Below are 21504 nucleotides of genomic sequence, written 5' to 3' on the forward strand. Positions count from 1 at the left end.
AGGAGCACCACTGCCAGTGGGGATTATCAGCCTTATATAGTGCGGTGGTTGCTACGCATAGACAGGACGGTGGGGGCAAATGCATACCCAGAGGACTACCACAGTTAGAGATATCCAGGTACATGGAGCGTAATCTACATGTACATACATTTCTACGTTTACTTAACTGGCTTTCCAGTTGATATGTTTGTTCACTGGGTCTTTGCAATACTGGTTCTTCTCTTTCCCTAGGTTGACTCAGTTCTGGACTGGCTGCAAAGGCCTTCGCGATACTTCCTTCTGCCCTGGCTTCTACAAGGATACCTGTTTGGGCATGGAGGTTGCTGAAACCGGCGGAATGTGGCTGAAAGCCGTGGTGTTTCCAGAGCCTCCAGAGGCTTAAACGAGTATTGTCAGGTTGTGCGCCGTGTGGTATTGTATGGGTAGGTGGATATAGTTTTGACTTTGGGGGGAGGTGTTTTTCGCAGCCATAGTTGGTGAGGTGAGTCTTCTTCTGGTCTAATGACGTTTCTGAGTTTGGAAGGGTTTTCTCCTTTTTATTGGGAGTTCCTACCGACACAACTGGGTCTTGGCAGTCCCTTGTTTATTTACTTGTAGATACTTCAACCGCGAAGCAAAGCCTCCAACGTATCGATGGCCATTCAGGAACAAAGAAGGCCCCTCAGACGGTTGTTTCCAGGGCACAGACGTCAAGGCATGTACTGCTTGGAGGGGGTTTGTCACATGTGGGGTGGAATAACGAAAGTGGAAGTTTATTCGGGGAAAGGCGGCGAATTCTAAGCAGAAAGGTTGTTTCTTGATGGTTTGCAGCCACTTGCAACCGCCAAACATCACCATGATCGGATAGATACCACATGGCCGTTGCTTTCGTCTGCACAGCCGGCAAATCGATCAAAATGGGGCTTTGGGTGGCTCTTGTGGGGTAAATCACCCGGCCAATTGACAAGAGAGTGGGAAGAAGACGAGTGGGAGGAAGTATACCTCTTGATTGTCTTCGAGATCGGTACAGGTAGAACAAGGTTTTGAATGCTTGGTCTGATGATCCTTCGTAGCTGCAGTGGTAGGGGAAAGCGAAGAGGCCCTTAAGGCCGGGGAAAGCGAAGAGGCCTTTGAGGCCTCTGAGCCAATCGAAGCTACAGAACCTCTGGAATCTCCAGCCCCAGAAGCCGAACCTCTAGATTGGAATGTGAATTGGGTTACTGACTCCAACAGGCTTATGGGTTAGAAGAGTGCTGGGAATAGGAAGTTATAGATTTAATTTCTTGATTTTTCTGGGTTAAGTGGTACCCACAGTATCGTTCAGTAAGGCAATTGAGCTTATGGCTTTTCGACTCAGAGCTATATATATATTACCTAAGGTTGAGCAGTTGTTACATCGGCTGTCACAACGGTCTCGTTCATTTTTCATGTCTTAATTAAGCAGCAATTATGCCCTCCAATACAGAATAAGACTTTAAATCATTGATCAACCTTATCTGGGCCTGGCCTTGTTGGTATTCGCATGCATTTTGCAACCATTTAATGACATCAACAGTCCCACCAAAACCCAAAACAAAGCTCTCCTTATCCATCTTTCTAACATAAAAAACGTCTACCACCTAAAAGATCTCATAATTCGCTGCTTAAGATAAAATTTTCAAAATATTTAATTAAATACGACCAAGTCGTGTTACCATACATAGTACCAGTGTTCCTCACTCAATCCACCACCATTCCACCACCATCCACCTCAAAAACCTGAAAACTCACCAAACCTCATACCTCCCTTACCACCAAAACCACCCCAATTATCCCATCAACGCTCCCATTTCATCCTCCCCAAACTGACTCACCTCTGACTGAACAGCCAACGGCGTGCTCGCATTTACCCAGACCGCGTAAATCGTTGTCGCGCACTGACCACGTCTCAAAACTTCACCCACCAATAACACTTCCTTTCCAAGGCCCCAATCACTCCCTACCTGTCAATTCCATGTCCAGAAGAAGAGCGTACCCACAACCTCAGTACGCGGTCCAGCAGCCTCCAGCGGCTCAGCCTTCCTTCAACTCTTATGGCGTGGACCAGGCTGCCCAGGGTTTCCAGAACTTGAATCTTCAACAACCCCAACAACAGCAGCAGCAGCAACAGCCGCAGCAGCCTTCTCCATACCCTGCCAATGGCGCTGGTCAAGGCTATCCGGGCCAGCAGGCTCCAGGATATGGCTACCAGGCTGATCCTTATAACCAGCCTCAGGCACAGCAGCCTCAACAGGCACAGTATCCAAATCAGTACCAGGCTCCATACCAGAACCAATACCAGGCCGGCTACCAGGCGCCAGACGCTTATAGTCAGCCTAGCCAAGGACTGTACTATGGCGGTGTGGGTGCTTCTGGTGCTACTGCTAGCGCTGCTGGCTCATTGCCTTTGAATCAGTTGTATACGACCGACTTATCCAAGGAATTGCCTCCTTCCATCTCTGATTTGACTTTGCCTCCTCCACCATTGATTGTCCCTCCGTCTTCCACTATCGTTCCTGGATCTGAAACGGCAAACGCCTCGTCCGAGTACCTTCGTTCAACGTTGAACGTTATTCCTGTCAACTCGTCCCTCTTGAAAAAATCGAAATTACCCTTGGCTCTCGTGGTGAGACCTTATACCGCTTTGCATGAGTCTGTTGAGAATGCGCCCGTGACTAGAGATACTATCATCTCTCGTTGTCGTCGTTGTAGAGGTTACATTAACCCGTTCGTCTCGTGGACCGAGGGCGGTAAGCGTTGGAGATGTAACTTCTGTGGCTTGCAGAACGACGTTCCCGCAGCTTTCGACTACGACGAGTTGTCCCAGAAATCTCTCAACAGATACGACCGTGTGGAATTGAACAACTCTTGCGTGGAGTTCATTGCTCCAAAGGAGTATATGGCAAGAGCTCCTCAGCCAATCGTTTACACCTTCATCATCGATGTCTCTGCTGAGGCTGTGGCTACTGGTATGACTTCTACAGTGGCAAGGACCATATTGGAGAGCTTGGATCGTATTCCTAACAATAACAAGACCGCTAGAATTGCCATTCTCGGTGTTGACTCCAACATACACTTCTTCAGGTTCCGTGAGGGCTTGGACGAGGCTCCAGAAATGTTGATTGTTTCTGATCTTGATGAGCCTTTCTTGCCTTCCCCTGAAGGCTTGTTGATCAACTTAGATGAAAACAGAAAAGCGCTTGAAAAAATGTTGATGGAGTTCCCTAACTACTTTGAAGGTACCGCCAATCCACACTTCGCTTTGGGTCCAGCTTTGAGAACTGGTCATAGACTCACAAGCAACATCGGTGGTAAGCTTGTTGTTTTCTCCTCCACCTTGCCAAACATCGGTGAGGGTAAGTTGGCTCCTAGAGATGAATCTCAATCTGGAAAGCCAAAGGAGTCACAAACCTTGTTAGTTGCTGCTGATAAGTTCTACAAGTCGTTTGCCGTTGAATGTAACTCTGCCCAGGTTACCATCGACTTGTTCTTGACTGGCAGCAAATACCAGGATGTTGCATCCTTGTCAAACTTGCCTCGCTTCACTGCTGGTCAAACTCATTTCTATCCATCGTGGACCTGCAACAAGGAAGAAGATGTCACAAAATTATCTAAGGAAATCAGTGAGCATTTGTCTATGGAAATTGCTTTGGAAGCTGTTTTAAGAGTGAGATGCTCTACAGGCTTTAGAATGAGCGGCTTCTTTGGTAATTTCTTCAACAGATCATCCGATTTGTGCTCGTTCCCATCTTTCCCAAGAGATCAGAGCTACGTAATCGAGGTCTCTATCGAAGAAACCGTCACAAAACCAGTTGTCTACTTCCAAGCTGCTGTTCTACATACCACTTGTTACGGAGAAAGAAGAGTCAGAGTCATCAACTTGGCTATCCCAACCTCCAACAAATTAGACGATATTTACGCTTCTGCTGATCAGCTCGCAATTACAAGCTACTTGACTCACAGAGCTATCGAGAAAGCATTGGGCGGTTCTTTGAACGACGGTAGAGACTTTTTGTTCAAGTCTGTGGTCGATATCTTGAATGTCTACAGGAAAGATTTGGTTCCAGGCAATGTCACTGGATCGTCCCCATTACAGATCTCGACAAACTTGAGAATGTTGCCACTCTTGCTCTTTGCATTGACCAAGAATGTGGGTTTCAGAGATGAGAGACTTCCTGCTGATCATAGAGCCATTGCATTAAACAACTTGGGCTCTCTCCCTCTCAACCATTTGATCAAAACCATCTACCCTACTGTTTACGCCTTGCATACCATGCCTGACACATGTGGTTTACCTGAAACATATATTGAAACAGACCCTGAGACTGGTGAGGAACATGAAATTACTTCATCCGATATTTTGATGCCTGAGCCTCAGAACGCCACCAAGACTAACTGGGAGAACTACGGTTTGTACTTGATCGACAACGGAAATGAGCTTTTCTTGTGGGTTTCTGGTGATGTTGTTCCAGAACTTGTTGCTGACTTGTTTGGCACGCAGAACTTATACGAAGTTGTGGCTGGAAAAACAGAATTACCTGAGTACTCGTATGAAGAATCTGAGTTCAACTACAAGGTTCGCCAAATCATTGGCAAACTCAGAGAACAAAGAGATTCCATTGTGTGGAAGAGCTTGTACGTCATCATTGGTAGCGGCACCAATGAACCAATGGAGATTTCCCAGGAGCGTGGCTTGAATGCTTTGAGATTCTGGGTCTGGAGCAACTTGGTCGAGGACAAGTCTGCACACTCCAAGGGTTACAGAGACTTCCTTACGGACCTCAAGACCAAGATCACTGCCTAAGGGCGATGCATGTCGCTCAGCGATAAAAGTTCTATATTATAAATGCATGCTTGTAAGCTCATTAGTCGTTTCTATTTCTATTTTGGGGCATTGTCAATGATGACAATGGCGTCTTGTAAAAGGTTTGCGATTTCAGGTTCAAACATTGACTTCACTGAGGAAGCCATGTTCGAATAGTTGGTCACTAGAGACTTGGCAATTGGTCCTCCCCTAGCCATTGTGGTTGCAATATTTCTCTTGAACTTCAAAACTAGTCTTTCCCAGTATACTTTCTCCAAGGAAGGCGCAGAAAGGTACTCCACGAACTCAGTGTATAACAGCTTTTCGTCAGAACCGTGACATGCCCGTAGTAATGCTTCAAGAGTACTTACGAACAGCAGAGCAAATTGTTTAGTGTCTCCCAATGCCGAGCCAAAGCTTCGAGGAGATTGTAATGCTCTAGAAAGCTGGGTCGAAGCAATCTGGACCGATTTAGAGAGAGCACCTTTATCTAAAACCAGGAAAAGCTCTTTGCTGTTCAAAATGTGTAAAGCAGAAATGTTGCTGCGTAAAGCATCATTTGATTCCTTGAATGAGTTGTGGTGAGCTATATCGTTCAGTATTTTCTCCGAAAGCGAACTCAAGAACTCCACAGATCTAGCCTGGTACACGGCACGGTACTCTTTGACAAACTTCAAAGAGAAAACATCGCCGAAATCGGTCGAGTTCAGAAGTAGACGTCCCTTGTAGAACTTCTCCATCAAGCCATAGAGACGAGCCATTCTCACCGGGTCTGATCCAGCAGCCTCACAGTCCTGAAGCTGCTGGATAAACAATATAAGAAACCCAGCTCCCCGAAGAAGCGTAGAAGTAGCATGGATCTTCTTGAGTGCTTCATTGAGCTCAGTGGCTTCCTTGTATGGATCAACAATCTCCCTCTGGATACGAGCATACAGCTTCTTGACCCTTTCCACCAGCGGTGTCACGGTCAGCCCCATGATATTTTTCGTCGATTCTATCTTTGTGAAACTGTCCACGAGCTCAGCTGTATGTGAACGTGCAAGTTGTTCGATTCGAGTTTCACATTCGTTGGCGTCGAACTGGAGCTTCTTGATGGGCGTGGCCAAGTCGAGCTCAGAATCGTCAGCGACATTTGTGGCTAGTAGGAGTGACCCAGCGAACTTAGTAGGCTCGAAGCTATCCTCTAGGAACGCCTCGAAGTCTTCAATGGCTTGTGCTGACATGGTTGGTGAAAAGTACGTAAGGTAGATTTGGCGTTGATGTATAGCTGTGCAGGAGAAACACATAGACTAGGAGACTATAAGGAAGAAAGGCAAGAAGATGGCCGGCAAAGGCATGGAAAATGGTGTAATGTTGGTTACTAGTGTTTATAATTTAAACTTGGTTGCTTTGATTGGCTCTATGTGATTATGGTGGTGCAAAGTGAGTAACACGTAATGGCTGCAAGAGACACTGAACAAGTACTGGTGATGTATCGCCAGGCAAGTAGTAGTGTCATATGGCATGGTTTGGGAGAGTTAGGCGTCCTTGGGTCTGGTAGCTGCCTTTGCTGGCATTCTAAGAAACAGGTAATGCCGCTGTACAAAGATATGGTTCGTCAACCAGTGCCCAGCAGATAAACTGGCCCAAAATCACAGATCTTGGAATCACCACCTCCTCCGCATCATAAGCTATTGAATGGAGCAATCCAGCATTTTAACGATGCAATTAAGGCTCCCGCTGGTATCCAGCCTTGTACCTCTGTAACACCACTGGTTACTTGAGTAGCAACGCCTACTCCCCAACCCATATGCTAGTCTATTCCGTTCTGTACTTTGGCTTGGCTGGAACCTTCTGTTTTGTCTTAGCTCCAGGCCCGTTCCACTTCTTGAATCTCTTCTTCTTCTCCCTGGCCTCTTGTTCACGTCGAAGCTTCTTGACCTCCTTTTCCCTGGTCTGTCTTCTTTCTCTGCATAAAATAGCACTTTCCCGCTTCTTCTTCCCTGCTCTTCTCTTGCGATGCTTCTTTCTCTCTTGGTCCACGTCCTCGTTATGTTTCTTGAGGTCCACCACTTTCCAAGGCGCTAGGTCTGGAAATACAGTTTGGGACCATTCAAAAACGTAAGCAGAGTCGACTGCAGCAAGAAGGAACTCTTCCTTTTCGATTTTGCTGTAGATTGCCTTGTAGTACGATTCTGGTCTCTCGTTGTTGATCTCCTCTTCCTCTTCAGCATCGTTCATGGTCACTGTCATCACCTCAGCGGAGGGAGCAGAGAAAAGAGGGAAAGCAAACTCTTCTGGTTCCTCTGTAACTGGTTCTTCTGGTTCGTTTGAATTGTTTTTCTGTTCATCGACTTCTATGAGCTCGAACTCCATTTCAGGCAAAACCAAGGGCTCATGATCGCTTTCCTCTTCCAGATCATAAAGATCTCTCCTGCTAGTTCTTGATGTTAGTAATTGATGAGGGTTATTTTCCTTTAATAGACATACCGTTTCTGATCAACCATGGTGATACTTCTGTTACTACTGCGATGCGCATCGCTTGATAAATAGTTATTATAGTAATATACACGTCGTAAACTCATTACATCCCCAACGGACACTTCTACCAGAGAGGCGTGTGTGCCGAACTGATGGTTCGGATGACATCCTGGCGAAGTTTCCATTTTGGTGGAACAAAGCCAGCTTTGGCTTCAGGTCCCTTTTCCTGATCTTGTTGTGAGGATTCTGGCAATCCTGGGTTAGCACCAGTTGCAACCGGCAACAGCATTAGACTCACCTTTGTTTCTCTCTTCAGGGACCAAATGTTATCATGAAGCTCTGCATCGCTTGTTTTCACATACTCTGCCACGTTCTTGTATGGCAAGAAGGAAAGCTGGAGGCCCAAGAACTTGGCATGGCCATCCATTTCAACCTGGTTATTCTTCCCGACGCCGACCATGGGGAAGAACAATGGCCACACCTTTGCCTTAGCCTCAGCGTCAAGAATAGATTTCTCGTTTGTATCTTTGAGACATTTCTCGTGCAATTCGGACACGGGCCTTGCAAGAAGGAGAGAGATTTGCAAATCGATCACATAGCTGTTTCCTTCAAGATCGAAAACGTAAAGAGGACAGTACCTAAGACGCTCTGCGTCGCCCAATCTTTCGCCAAAGATGAACTGCCTAAGCCCAATAGGGTACTTTTCCAAAATGAGGTCGATCTCCAATTTTCTTCGTTTACTCTCCAAATCCTTGGCGAGCTTCTCGGCCTCTTGCGCCTTCTTGATCTCTTCTTCCTTGGCTTTCAACTTCTCCTGTTTCTCGAGCTCAATTCTCTTTTCTTCATCCTCTTTCCGCTTCCTTTCCTTCTCCTTCTCGGCTTGTAAGAACATTTCCTTACGAGCTCTCTTCTTTGCCTGTACCTTCTCTTGCCATATTTTAGCCTCTTCTAAAGCCTTTTGCTTTTGCTCCTCTTGTGCTTTTGTGGCAGGACCTGGGGACAAAGACGCGCTGCTGGCGGTTCGATTCATCTTGACCTTTTGCTCAGCCTCTGGAGACTTCTCCTTGATTTCGCCAGTAGGTGAGCCTAGGAGCGTCTTCTCTAATTCTTGGGCTTCTTCACCGGCAGCAGTAGCGTCATTAACCGTTGCCTCCACTGCTTCCTTTCTCTTCTTGAACTTCTTCAAATCCAAATCTTCCAGGCCCTTACGCTTCTTGGAGATAGAGTCTTTGGCAACAACAGGTTTCGATGTGGGGCTCTTGGGGCCGTCCTCGTTCGCTTCCAAAGCAGGCTTGTCGTGGCTCTTGATGGACTCGTCACTTGGTTGCGAGATTTTCGTCTCACGATCTCTGCCGGCTGGGGTAGGACTTGAAGGGGGAACTGGTGTAGCAGCCTTCTCGGTTTCTCCTGACAAATGCTGCTCAATTAAAAATACTTCTCTTGGATCGTGTTGAGCCGAGTGCTTCGAAATTTGGAGAGCGTTTAGGCCATCTTCGTCTCTAGTGAGTAAAGGATCGGCTCCTCTTGATAATAAAAGCTTCACAACATCATAGTTACCTCTTCCAACACTGGCAAGTAATATGGTAACACCCACCTTATTTTTCAAGTTTATGTCAAAAGATCCAGGATTAAGGCCCAAAAGAATATCAACCAATTCTGTGTGGCCATAACGGGCAGCCAAAATCAAAATATCGGGCTTCTTCAGTAAGGAATAGCCATGAAGGATAAAGTCTTCTGCTGCAGCTTCCTTGAGGCCCTGGGCCACATACTTATAGATGGCAGACAGTGGAGACTTCTTCTTGGTCAAGTCGTTGAAGTATCCCTCATTTGGATCTTCGATAACCTTGCGAGGTGATTGTGAGATCGCCTTCAGAGTCAGCTTCTTGTCTGCTGCAACACTCAACAAGCTGATTACTTCATCATAATTATCTTCTTCCGTTTGAAGATGATAAAGCTTTGTCAAAGCAGAGAAACCATCAACGTTGGTGATGTTCGGATCCGCGCCATGCGCAAGTAAAACCTTGACGGTATCGACATGCTTATTTTCTGAAGCATCCATCAATGGAGTCTCGGAATCGCCTGCCTCCAAAGCCTGCTTGTTGACGTCGGCGCCCTTCTCTATTAAAAATTTCACGATGTCGGTATGGCCAGCCAAAGCGGCTTCGTGCAAGCAAGTGAAGCCACCAAAATCGCTCTCGTTCGCATCTGCACCTCTGGCAATCAAGGTTTTCACTGCATCAAGATCGCCTTTCTTGCATGCTCTTTGTAGAAGCGAACGTCCAGTGGAGTCTCTTTTCATCTTGTAAGATTTCAAAGGCTTCGATGACTGGTCGAAACCCAGTTTAAAGACCTTCTTGTTCTCTGCTGCATCTTCTCTCTCCGATTCAGCGTCTGAGTTATCAGCTGAGTCTCCTCCCTTATTCTTCGAGCTCGTTGAATCAACCACCTTCATAGCGTCATCAGAGGACCTGCGTCTTGGTCTGAAGGGCAAAGAAGGCGTAGTGTGCTTTTCAAGAGAAGTCGATGTGTCTTCGCTATGTTTCTGAGAGGCAGACGATGGGCGGTAAGAATGATCATCGTCATTCTCATCGTCGCTTTCATCCGAGTAGATGATTTTGCGTTTAAGGCGACGACGTTCCTCATCAGCACCACGTTTACGAACGAGCAGCTTCGCTTTATCGGTTGAAATAGGCTCATTCGTGATGACCGTTTCCGCTTCGGAATCGTCCGCATCTTCTTCAATGTCAGGAAGTGGTTTCTCGGGTTCCAGTGCAAGCGAATGAACAGAATCCCTCTTTCTATGTTCGAGGGCTTCACTTTCGTCTTTCTCATTTTTCAAGGGCTCGCTTGGTTCTTCTTTAGTCTCGACTTTCGTTGCCTCTGCGGTTTGCTTAGCTTCTTCGGCTTGTTTGTCATTGTCCGCTTTCTTCGCTTCTTCTTCCTTTTTCGCAACCGCAGGCTTCTCCAACTCTTCGTTCTTAGTCACTTCAGACAGCTTCCCATCGTCAGATTTTGTAGTAGTGTCAGGCTTGGTGGGCTCGGAATCGCTCGTCTTACTGGTGCCTGTAGAGCTTTGCTCCTGCTTCTCTGGCTTTGGCTTTGCAGTATCGATATCAGTCTTTGGCTCAACTTTATCATCACTTTTTTCACCTTCTGGCTTCTCGGCTACACTGCCTGTCTTCTTTGTAATGTCGCTCGACAGCCCCTCTGGTTTCTTAGGCTCGCCCTTCGGCTGTGCGGGTGTCTCCAGTGAAGCTGAAGGTTCTGGCTCATCGTCATCGAAAAGATGAAGTAGTCTTTCGTCTTTGATTATTGGGACACGCGAAGGTTTTTTAGCCACTTGTTGCACCTTGGTATCGCTCGTCAGAGCCCCATCATCCTTTTTCGGCCTTTCTAGAGGCACCGAGGGGGAAGGATCCGAAAAGCGGTGTAGTTTAGACGACTTGTCGTTCAGACGAGGAGCTTCTGAGGTAGTTCTTCGCAACGACAGCAGATCTCTTGAAGCCTGGGGGATTCGCAGTTCGTAGCGGTCTCTGCCTTCTCTAGGATCCTTCGAGTCTCTAGAATCCCTTGGATCCCAATCAGGACGTCTGTTCAGCCTCCTATCGTCATCCTCCAGGTCCTTTGGTGGCTTATACTCGGAACGCTCAGGTCTTGGTCTGTCTCCATACATGTTGGAGCTTCCTGGTTTACGCTTGTCGTGCCACGAGTTACGAGGCCCGCTTGGACCCGCTTTGTTCTTATTGCCTGGACGGTATTTGTCATAACTGTCTCGTTTGCGGCCGCCCTGATTGAAGCCTGGCTTACGGTAGTTTCCTCTGTAGCCAAAGTAGTCACGCTGAGGCTCGTGACGGCGAAAGCTGTTGTCGTGGCCCTCTGAGGTGCTGGTCAGTCCAGGCCCAAACGCAGAAACAGACCCAGACCCTCTATGACCTCTGTCTCTGTCACGAATGGGTGGTTTGGATGAAGGCGGTCTGTCTCTAGGTCTATCTCTATCTCGGTCTCGGCTGCTGCTGGGAATACGGGAGTTGCCCAGCCCCGAGTTGTAAGACATGGTGGATTCGTTCTTTTTGATTATTTGAGACCTTCTTGGTGGTGAACGAAGATGATGGTGATATCCTTGTGTGGTCGAATAGTTTACTTGAGTTCGCGGTTTGCACAAAAAAATGTATGTACCAGATGAGTTTGCAGCCAGCACTTATATACCTACTGATACTTAATGCTACATTCTTGGTCTCGTTGCAATGTCGTTGCATTCTATTTGGCAAGTGTATCGTTTCGTCGTTTCTCGATGGCCCAGGATTTTCGAGGTTTGGAATTTCTCGTGGTCCTGGGCTTGCGGTGTTTGTGAGGGCCATCACCCAGGCTATTATGGGAATGGTCCTTCCACCTTTATTCGTCGTTGTTCTCCGCCGGTGCCTTTCTGTTTTCGTCGAAATCCATCAACTCAAAGATTAAGCTCATGTTGGGGCATATCCGTTCGCACGCATCGATGTGGTAGCCTTCTTTGGCAATGCGCCGGTTGCAGGCCTCGGTAGTATTGGATGTACCTGACTTGAGAAGCTCGTAGGCATCGTTCACAGAAATGTTGAACTTCACCATGTAGTAAGCCACAACCACACATGCCGATCGCAGAACTCCACATTGGCAATGCACAAGTATCTTCAGTCCCGGCTTATCGTATTTAGCTATCGTAGCAGTGATGTTTGGAAGTTCCTTCAGGATCAGCGACGTATGGGACCATGGTATGTGAAGATACGTGCGCTGGCCACCCTTGGTATCGAATTCAGGCAGCAAGTCCTCACAGTCCTTCGCCACGTTGACCACAAGATCGTAATCGTTGACATCCACAGGATGAACGGAATACTTTGGATCCAGAAACAAGAACAAAGTATCATCCAAAACTCTGGCGGGTCCATTTGGGTATGCATAGAGGTTTGACTGTTCCTGGAGCTCTTCGGGAGCATGAAACGGCCCCGATGAACCGCCTTGATGCGTGTGCAGATGCTTGTAGGGGTCTAGCTGCTCGATCTGGTCGATAGAAGTGACGTTATGCGAGTGGAGATGGGCAACTGAGCCAAACGGGCTCAGCAAGGCTGCCTCTGGGCTGCTGGGAGCGAAATGGGGCGGCAGGACGCCCAAGCTGAACTCTGAAGGAGGTATAACAGGCAGCAGGCGTAGGGAATGGCCTCTGGATTTCTGGATGGGAGGTGCAGGCGGTATCAACGGTGTCAGGGCAACCACTGGAGTGACCAAAGGGGCCGATACCAGCGGGTTATGAGGAATAGCCAACGCAGGCGGTTTCTTGTGGCCATTTCGCAGGGGCAGAAGGGTCATTATGGGATCTGAAACACCGTTGGGGACCATATCGGATGGCGACAGGGAGGTGCTGGACAAGTTGAGCAGAAGCTGTTTCATGTTGATATTTCGAGATGTCGATAGCAGGCTCGGTTTGCGGGAATGACGAGGAGAGTAGTTCATGGTTGTGGAGGCCAGGTCTGCTGGAGCAGGAGGCGGAGGCCCAAGTGGCTGGCGAGTAGACGGATTTTTGGTGGAGTCTGTATGGTTCAGATCAAACAGGGCCATGGGGTATGCCATGGGCGCCGGTTGGGATATATTGAGCGGAGAGTCCACTGGGTTCATTCGATGGGGGAAGTCCAGGGAAAGGAAGCGTGTGATATATGGTGTGGCAGGAGAAGGGGAATAGGCGTTGGAGACAAGGGGAAAAAAAAACTTCAATTCCGTCACAGACGTGTCTTTAACTCAAGCACAAGGAAAGCTTTATCAAACAAGTGCCGAGAAGTGTTAGCGGAATAGCGCTGGCTGGGATTGAGTATATATGAATAAGGGCGCCTGGAACTTGGAGCCAAACGTGCCCGGTGGGATCTTTGGTTGGAGTAAGAAAACCAGAATTGTGCACTGGGCTTGGGAAAATGGAGACCGGGCCGGCCGTAATGCTAAGAATGGCAGAGCCTTGGGAAAATAAAAATGAAGGTGGAAAGAAGATGGTTCGAAATTATAAAGGTTGTAAGGTCCCGGCACAGGAACAAGGCACGAAAAAAAAAAAAAAAAATATAATATACCAAAAAAAAAAAAAAAAAAAAAAAATTAAAATTGGGAAACCGAGCACACTCTGGGTACGACAAGCAAAGAAAAAAAAAAATAGCACAAGGTGAATCTGGGCCCACAATGAAGGTAAGAGAAAATAAAAACCTGCTTTGAATTCAGAAAACACACTTTTGGCAGTAGTTTTCGTCCTCCCGTCTTTTCCTAAACTTCCCCGGCCTCCCACCCTGCCGCCTCCTTCCATGTTTCACACTGTGTAGCAGAAGAGAATGGCAGGCGCACCTGCCAAGCAGGCCAAGGCAGGGGCACTAAGTGGGCCCCCAAAACCAAATATAGCACCAAAAGGTCCAGAGTGGCTGCCAGGCGAGGCGCAGGTTGGGGAAGCTTGGATTGAAGAGAGGTAGAAGAAAAGAACAAAAAGTGGATGTGGAGGGATAGACAGAGGCTCGGTGGGTAATGTACTGGGCTGAGGACGCTTAGCTGGACTAGTGAAGATCGTTCTCGGGAGACTAAGACGTTTACCGGTAAAACTACGAAATGTGCTTGGATGTGGTTTTTTAAAAGTACGGCTTGGCTTCGGGTCGGGTACCTGCTGACGTCCCTGCGTTCACAGCTGCGGCATTCGTTGGTGGTATTCATGTTTGATGATGTCTCGCAGCCAAGGGCGCATGGTTTAGTAGGCAAGCATTCCTGATTGACGGCTGATGGTTGTTGTTTGGAAGCGGAACGTACGTTGTGAGGGTTGGAGTGTTTGTTACGTTGGGTATCGTAGGCTGCCTGGTGTAGTTCGACTACAGAAGGTATAACCAGACATCGCTCCAAACAGCGCACACAAGGCTTGGCCAGATCGTTCGGTGGGACTTTTCTTTATCTGAGACAACATCTTGGGTCTAAGCATCTTTCCTGTTACTGCTCTGGTTTGACTGTTAACGGACCCACTGAGGCTGTTCGACCAGTCTCTAAGTAGACCGTTGGAGCTGATGTTTGACATATTCCGCTCGAACTCTGTTTAGTCAAGATTACGTAGGTACCATTCGATTCCGCTGTTGACCCTCTTACTTGTCAGCCTCTTGATGGCTTCCTATTTTGAGTTACAGCCGTGTTGTGCTCCCAATCTGTCAGATACCATATGTAAATTCTCCTGGTCACCAGTTGCCGTTCATCAGTTCCCAAAACTTCAGTCACAGATCCTCAGCTTACTCAATAGTCTACTTGTTCAACAATGGGCGAAATCACTCAGGAGTTAGTCGGCATGTCTACGAACTAGTTCATGTTTAGACCTTCCTCGTCTGAAGTAATGTGTAATCCAGAACGAATCCCTCGGTATTTCACTGCATTGCGGTCCGCTGTCATAAAGCTACTAGTGCAGGCGTCGTTTTCCCATCCGTTTTTCAGCTTCTTCTTTTAGCCCAGCTCATAGTAGTAGTTCAAGCGCAGAGGCAATTCCAGTCCGGTTACACTGTTGCCAGTAGATGATTTGGAACACTTTGAAAACCAATTCAAATGGGGAAGATTATAAAATGACTTTCTTTTTTTTTTTTTTCTAAGTTATGATAGAAAGTTCCAAAAAGTGGGTACTGGTTCGTACTCCTAACGTGTTGATGCGAAATCACTACAAAAGTGAAAACACCAAAAGCCCTATCAAAAATCGAATTTGTATTATACCTGAACTTTTTTAAGACTATAAGACTATCCAAAGACCATTCTACCGTGCGCCCTGGTCAATTTCATCCAAATCACTGTATACTTTGGCGTAGCTCATGATTACCATATTAGTCCATGACAAGGCAATCGAGGGCCTCTCTAAGATGTACTGGATACCTGAAACCATGGCTGGCCAGTGAATTAGAAATATCTACACACGGAACTTAGAGAGAGCAGAGGACGTATCTGAACTCCTTGCTGACTATTCCAAAATGTGGATATTCCATTGCAGCTTAACTATGGCCCTTGTTCTTCCGTCATGAAGTTCCTATTTTCACCACTCCAGCAAATGATGAACAAATACCACCTGACGAACTGTCTCCTACAAAAGAAGATTTGATCAAAGACCTTCTTTTTCGATCGAACAATCTCGGCATCAAATAGAGCTAACAGTTCATCTCTCTCCTATGGGATAAGCATATGCTATGATACCATTGAACAAATAAATGGGCAATCTACGAAAAGCTTTATCAAAAACTACCAACCTTCTTTTCGTTAACAAACTACACCACACATCCATAACCGTACACTTTCCTCTGGCCAACCCAACGGTCAGTGTCTCAGATCTGAACCATAGCTACCAAGGCTGGTACCTCCCGGGCTTGCCTTGATTCCTCCACTTCCCTAGAGAACTGCAATCACCTACAAACAACCAAGAACTGTAACATACCTAAAGTTATTGGTGGTGGAGTCAGCCAGTCAAGTCACGGCAAATGGATGTTTTTGGACCTCGGAAAAACTCCGGGACGGTGGTATAGGTCCGGAGAAAAAAATGGTAGCGACGTCACTCTTCGCTGCGATAACACGAGATAATCCTAGGGTGCGACAATGTCGTCTTTACCTCAGCAGAAAAGGCCCACTCAGATAGAGCAAATCGGGCTGTTATGGTGATTTAAATAACATATTCAGTGTTTTTGAGTCCATGGGATCACATAGATACCAATAACGTTGCAATCAGAGTCTCCAGTGACCAGCAATGGGAACGCAAAAATCTCGGAAAAACGGATGTAACGGCTCCGCGACATTTGAGTCAAGTGCTAGTCCGGGGTTACCTCGAGCCATATAAATACCCCGTGCTCTCCCACTCAACACACAAAACAGCAAATCCAATTCCCAGTCTGCAATGTCCCTTTTCAAGACCTTGCAAAACTCTCCTGCTACCATTTCCATCTTCCACAATGCCCGTGTTCCTGCTCTGGCCAAATTGTTCCCTCACTTGGAGAAAGCATACTACCAGTTGAACGATAAAAAGGATCTTTTCCAATTGGACATGAATGCCAAAAAAATGCCCACATATGACCAATTCAAGACAATTTACTCGAATTGTGTACGTGGTGACCGCTGCCAAACTGTGTTGAAACAGTGTTTCCCGTTGCTTAACGATAAGTTTACCCTGTCTGAACACTCATCGGTAACAGTCAAAAGCCTCGGCATAAGACATGACAGAGGTTTCAAGATCTTCTCTCAGAACGAGTATGATCACATTCACGAGGCATTTAATAAATACATCAACGAGGAGAATCCGGAGATTGATCCAAACGAGCTCTTCCTGCCTCCATTGCTCATTGACTGGGATCAGAACTTGATCGCCAGTGACATGGACGGTTTGAAGTTGATCTTGAAGAAGTACAAAGACGCAGCCAGTGAAAGCTCTTAATTGAGACTTAGCATATGAACTGATTGGCAATGTACTGCTTTGAGCAGTGGCTTTCAACAAAGCGTTGTGGACTTCAAACAGTCCGTTTATTTGAAGTCTTGGGAGAAGATGACGTCTTCAGAAGAAACAGATCTGTGAAGACCATCCCTTCAAGCTTCTCATGAAGCATCCTGGTCTCTATGAGACCAACCTAACTTTATTAACAATCGTAATGACTCTCATGAAATAAACGAAATCATGATAAATTGCTATGAAGTAGTCCTTCAAGGTCCCATCTAGCCTCCAAAGTTTGGTTCACGATCGAAGTTCCTTCGAGGTATCCCATTGGAGTACAGCTTTCATAGCAAGATGAAGAGCCAACTCATTGCATTGGTCCTAATAATCTTCAGATTAGATGATGTGGGAATGGCCCTGACTATATGGCTTTCAAGGGAGTAACCAACCTAATACAGAACATCTCTTGTTGCTTCCACCAAGGTAGCTTTAAAAGCTCAACTCATATATTGGGGTTCCTTTCTATCCAGCGTAACCAATAAACTGTCCTGTTAGCCGTCTCCTTAGCTTATCTTGGTTTACCAGGAAATACATTTCTTCAATATGTGAGCTCCAGAGGACCAATTCCAACAAAGAAAAAGATAAAAAAGAAGGACAGAGATAGGAAAGAAACCACAGCACCAAAAGGGGAAAAAAGAAATGAAAAGGACAAGAGGAAAGAAGAAGGGAAAAACACAAAGAATTCCCGCATGGTTATGAAGGTAGAAATGAGGAGAGCATGCGATACGATGGATAAAGACTCCTCTGACGTGATTATACCTGCTGTCTCATTCGTCGAGAGCGAATTGAGCGGTGCCGTTCGACAAACGACGGCTGCTGTTGTGCCAAAAATTAGAACAAGTGCTTGCGTCAGGATGGGTTAATGCGGTTTTTTGACATCTCGACGTCAAACGGGGCATGGGCACCAAAAAAGATGAATTACGGGGAGAAGTTGTGGCTGGCGGGAGATTTTCAATTATTATACGGACATTATTGCTGTAGCTGTAGACTACCAATTGATAAACAGCAGTTTCAGGGCCTGGAGACTTAAGAAAAAGAAAAAAAAAGAAAAAGAAGAACCACCCATTTCTGTAAAGCCCCACCCCAGTCTTCCGAGTCACAAAACCATCGGCGTTTCCCGCCAAACCGACCTGTTTCCTTCATTTGATCGGTAACCCCAGCACATGGCCCGGTGCCATGCCTTATTGCTATACCGCGATAGGTTGCCTTGCATGGTAGAGATAACAAGAACAAAGGTCAATGGAGCATAAGCCACTCGCCTAGCGCGCCCTATACAAGGTGTGTAAGACAGCAGTCAGTAAGTAAATTCCATCTTTTTGAGGCATAGAATCTTCCAAGAGTTACCTATACTGTTGGTTCCCATCCAATGCACCTGTCAACTTGGGTGGCTATCTTTGGCGGTTAGTTTGAGACGTGCTGCAGCTTTCTATAGGGTGACAGATAATGACAGGTGAAGCGTAATCTGGAGCCGTACGCTCTGCAGGCGGCTTGGTGCCGTGTGGGCCGAGGAAAAGCCCAGGGAACCACAGTTCGATGTGGTGGAGGAAGTGGAAGAAGAGACGGTTTACGGGGGGTGATTTTTTTCACTAGGGGTGTTCTGTGGAAATCTAAGTAGGTGTTTTAGTTACCCACCGTGCTGACAGGATTATACGAAATAGGCATTTCTTGGCAAGTATAACGGTATCATGGAAGAAACGCGCCGCACATGGTTCTTTAATTGGTTCGGCATGATTTGCCGGCCCTGAGCGCCAATTTTGCAGCCACACGATACTCAATCGATAGACTCTTATCAGTGGCACAAAATGGTATAAATTAGTGACCGTTTTGCACTTTTTGTCTGGTGTTCAATATCCAATAATGTCTGAAAAGGGAGACCATCTCTTTGCTATTACTAGTAATCCCGAGGCTGGAAGGCTTGAAGCTGGCGCTCATGAGGTCGATTTAAATGCGGTGACCTCCCAGCAGTTCTCTTTGACCCAGGTGGCCGACGAGTTGACCCTGGACCAGAAGTTCTTTATTCTTAAGAGGTTGGAGTTTGGCCATCTTACCAACTTCGATGATTTACCTCCAACTGCAGTGTTCATGATGGAGAAAGTGGAGCAGATGGATGTCGAGGAAGCCGAGAATATCTTGAATGCCTTCTTGAAGGACCACGAAGGCGATGTCAACATTCCAATGGAGGACTACGAGTATGTTGAACAGCTTGTGCAGCACGCTCCAAACAAGAAACCACATGGTCTCGTCCAGGCGCTCAACGGAGGCTCTTCCAGTGACGAGAAGAACGATGTGGCTGTCCATGAGGATTCTGTCTCGTCTCTTGAATCGCTCGATGAGAAACACATCTTTGACAGGGACTTGCAACTCAAGATGGAGGCTGTGCTTGTCGCTTACTGGTCGCCATACGCTGAGGTCAGAGCCGTTACCGATCCATACGATGACCCAGATACTCCTTGTGAGACTTTCAGAGTGTACCTTATTGGAATTATCTGGATTGTTCTTGGAACTTTCATCAACGAGTTTTTCACAGAAAGACAGCCTTCTATTTCTTTGGGAACCGCCGCCGTCCAGCTTTTCATCTATCCCAGTGGAAAGCTTGCCGAATTGATTTTTCCCGCAAAGTCTTTCAAGCTTTGGAGATGGACTATCAACTTCAACCCTGGGCCATGGAGCCACAAGGAACAGTTGCTTGCAACTTTGTTTTACAGTGTCAGTGGAAGTGCTGCTTATGCAACATACTTTATTATTCTTGAAAAGTTGGGTATCTTCTACGGCAATCCAAAGTTCACAACCGGCACACAAATCCTCCTTGTCTTGACTTCAAACCTTATGGGCTTCGGCTTGGCTGGTCTTTTCCGTAAGTTTGTGGTGTATCCTGTTTCAGCAATCTGGCCAACCATTCTTCCCACTCTTGCCATCAACAAGGCATTAGTTCAACCTGAGAAGAAGGAGAACATTAATGGCTGGACCATTTCTCGTTATTCCTTCTTCTTGATTGTCTTTGCAATTTCCTTCCTTTGGTTCTGGGTCCCAGACTATCTCTTCACTGCCTTGTCCACATTCAACTGGATTTCTTGGGCTGCGCCAAATAGCTTGAATGTTGCAACTATTACTGGTTCACAATCTGGCCTTGGGCTCAACCCAATTACTACTTTTGACTGGAACACTATTTTGAATACTCCTTTGGCAATTCCATTTTTTGCCCAAGTGAACGCATACGTTGGTTCCTTAATAGCGTTTGTTTGTATAGTTGCACTTTGGTGGACCAACTATAAGTGGACAGCATACTTACCTATTAACTCTAACCAGGTTTTTACAAACACTGGTGAGCCATACGCTGTGAGAGAGGTGTTGAACAGTGAGCAGAAGCTTGACCTTGCAAAGTACGAGGAAATTGGCCCACCATTCTACACTGCTGCTAACTTGGTTGTCTACGGTACTTTCTTTGCATTGTACCCTATGAACTTTGTCTACGTTTTGCTTACCCATTTCCAGCAGCTTAAGGTTGCTGTTGTTGGGCTTGTAAAATCCTTGAACTTCAAGAAACACCGTTCCACTTTTGAAGACTTTGACGATCCATTTTCCATGTCGATGAAAAAGTACCCTGAAGTCCCAGAGTGGTGGTTTTCCATTATCCTTCTTATCTGTGTTGTCTTGTCTATCATTACTGTTGAGGTTTACAAATTGCAGACACCAGTGTGGACAATCTTCTTTGCCATTGCCATGAACTTTGTGTTCTTGTTGCCATTTGCCGTTGTTTATGCTGCTACTGGTACCCAAATGTCCATTAATGTGCTTCTTGAAATGATCATGGGTTATGCTCTTCCAGGTAACGGTACCGCTTTGAATTATGTCAAGACTCTTGGTACCAACATTGACGTCCAGGCAGAGAACTATATCACCAACCAGAAGCAAGCTCACTACATGAGAATCCCACCCAGGGCACTTTTCAGAGCCCAGATGGTCTCGGTCCTTATCAACAGTTTCTTATCTGTCGGAGTGTTGAATCTTGCCATAGATTCTGTTTCTGGTTTCTGCCACCCACACCAAGCCCAGAAGTTCACTTGTCCCAACTCGACTACGGTTTATTCTGCCTCGGTGTTATGGGGTGTCATTGGCCCCAAGAGAGTCTTTGGTGGTCTTTATCCTATCTTGCAATGGTGCTTCTTGATTGGCTTCCTCGTCGCCTTCCCATGTTGGGCTCTCAAGAAGTACTATGGCAGAACCGTCATCGGCAAGTACTTCCACCCTATTGTGCTTTCTTTTGGCTTGATGATTTACGCCCCTTATAACTTGTCGTACTACACGCCTGGTATGATCATCTCTTTCTTCTTCATGTACTTGATCAGAAAGAACTTCACTGCCTGGTGGGAAAAGTACACTTATATCTTATCTGGAGGCCTTGATGGTGGTATTGCGTTCAGTAGTATTATCATCTTCTTTGCAGTGCAATACCATGAGAAGGATATAACGTGGTGGGGCAACACTGTCAACGATAATACTCTTGACGCCATTGGCCCAGCTAGACTTAATGTCACCACCCATGCCCCTGACGGATACTTTGGCCCAAGGAAGGGCAACTTTCCATGAACTCTATAGTTGTCTAGAAATTGATTTCAAAGTAATACATTATCCTAGGTATGATAATGAACGCAAACGAGAGATAGTCGTATTCGTAGCAGTTTATGGCCACCGGTACTAAACAACAAATGGTTATGGACTATTCAAAGATAAGCTATCTTCTGTTGCGACTAAACGTTATGAA

At 46.4% G+C, this 21504-nt stretch overlaps 6 protein-coding genes across 6 annotated transcripts; 3 read left to right on the forward strand and 3 right to left on the reverse strand. All coding sequences in view use genetic code 12, as the record gives it.

Annotated features, from left to right (window-relative positions):
- Positions 1-1972: 1972 nt before the first annotated feature.
- SEC24 (COPII subunit) lies at positions 1973-4801 on the forward strand (the record flags this gene model as incomplete). Its single annotated transcript, XM_025487376.1, has 1 exon — positions 1973-4801. The coding sequence occupies one exon, from the start codon at positions 1973-1975 to the stop codon at positions 4799-4801; it is 2829 nt and encodes a 942-aa protein (XP_025344392.1).
- A 77-nt stretch (positions 4802-4878) lies between these two features.
- Positions 4879-6024, reverse strand: CXQ85_003743 (Golgi transport complex subunit; the record flags this gene model as incomplete). The annotated part of the gene is made up of 1 exon (XM_025487377.1): positions 4879-6024. One exon carries the CDS (start codon positions 6022-6024, stop codon positions 4879-4881), a length of 1146 nt encoding a protein of 381 aa, XP_025344393.1.
- A 574-nt stretch (positions 6025-6598) lies between these two features.
- CXQ85_003744 (uncharacterized protein) lies at positions 6599-11315 on the reverse strand (the record flags this gene model as incomplete). Its single annotated transcript, XM_025487378.1, has 2 exons — positions 6599-7214; positions 7390-11315. The coding sequence occupies 2 exons, from the start codon at positions 11313-11315 to the stop codon at positions 6599-6601; spliced, it is 4542 nt and encodes a 1513-aa protein (XP_025344394.1).
- A 338-nt stretch (positions 11316-11653) lies between these two features.
- On the reverse strand, positions 11654-12847 carry CPP1 (tyrosine/serine/threonine protein phosphatase; the record flags this gene model as incomplete). The annotated part of the gene is made up of 1 exon (XM_025487379.1): positions 11654-12847. One exon carries the CDS (start codon positions 12845-12847, stop codon positions 11654-11656), a length of 1194 nt encoding a protein of 397 aa, XP_025344395.1.
- Positions 12848-16154: 3307 nt separating this feature from the next.
- On the forward strand, positions 16155-16688 carry CXQ85_003746 (uncharacterized protein; the record flags this gene model as incomplete). Its single annotated transcript, XM_025487380.1, has 1 exon — positions 16155-16688. One exon carries the CDS (start codon positions 16155-16157, stop codon positions 16686-16688), a length of 534 nt encoding a protein of 177 aa, XP_025344396.1.
- A 1911-nt stretch (positions 16689-18599) lies between these two features.
- CXQ85_003747 (OPT family small oligopeptide transporter) lies at positions 18600-21329 on the forward strand (the record flags this gene model as incomplete). The annotated part of the gene is made up of 1 exon (XM_025487381.1): positions 18600-21329. One exon carries the CDS (start codon positions 18600-18602, stop codon positions 21327-21329), a length of 2730 nt encoding a protein of 909 aa, XP_025344397.1.
- Between the last annotated feature and the right edge of the window lie 175 nt (positions 21330-21504).

Source organism: Candidozyma haemuli (assembly GCF_002926055.2).
Source record: "Candidozyma haemuli strain B11899 chromosome Unknown F_2014730914, whole genome shotgun sequence".
Taxonomy (NCBI): Eukaryota; Fungi; Ascomycota; class Pichiomycetes; order Serinales; family Metschnikowiaceae; genus Candidozyma; species Candidozyma haemuli.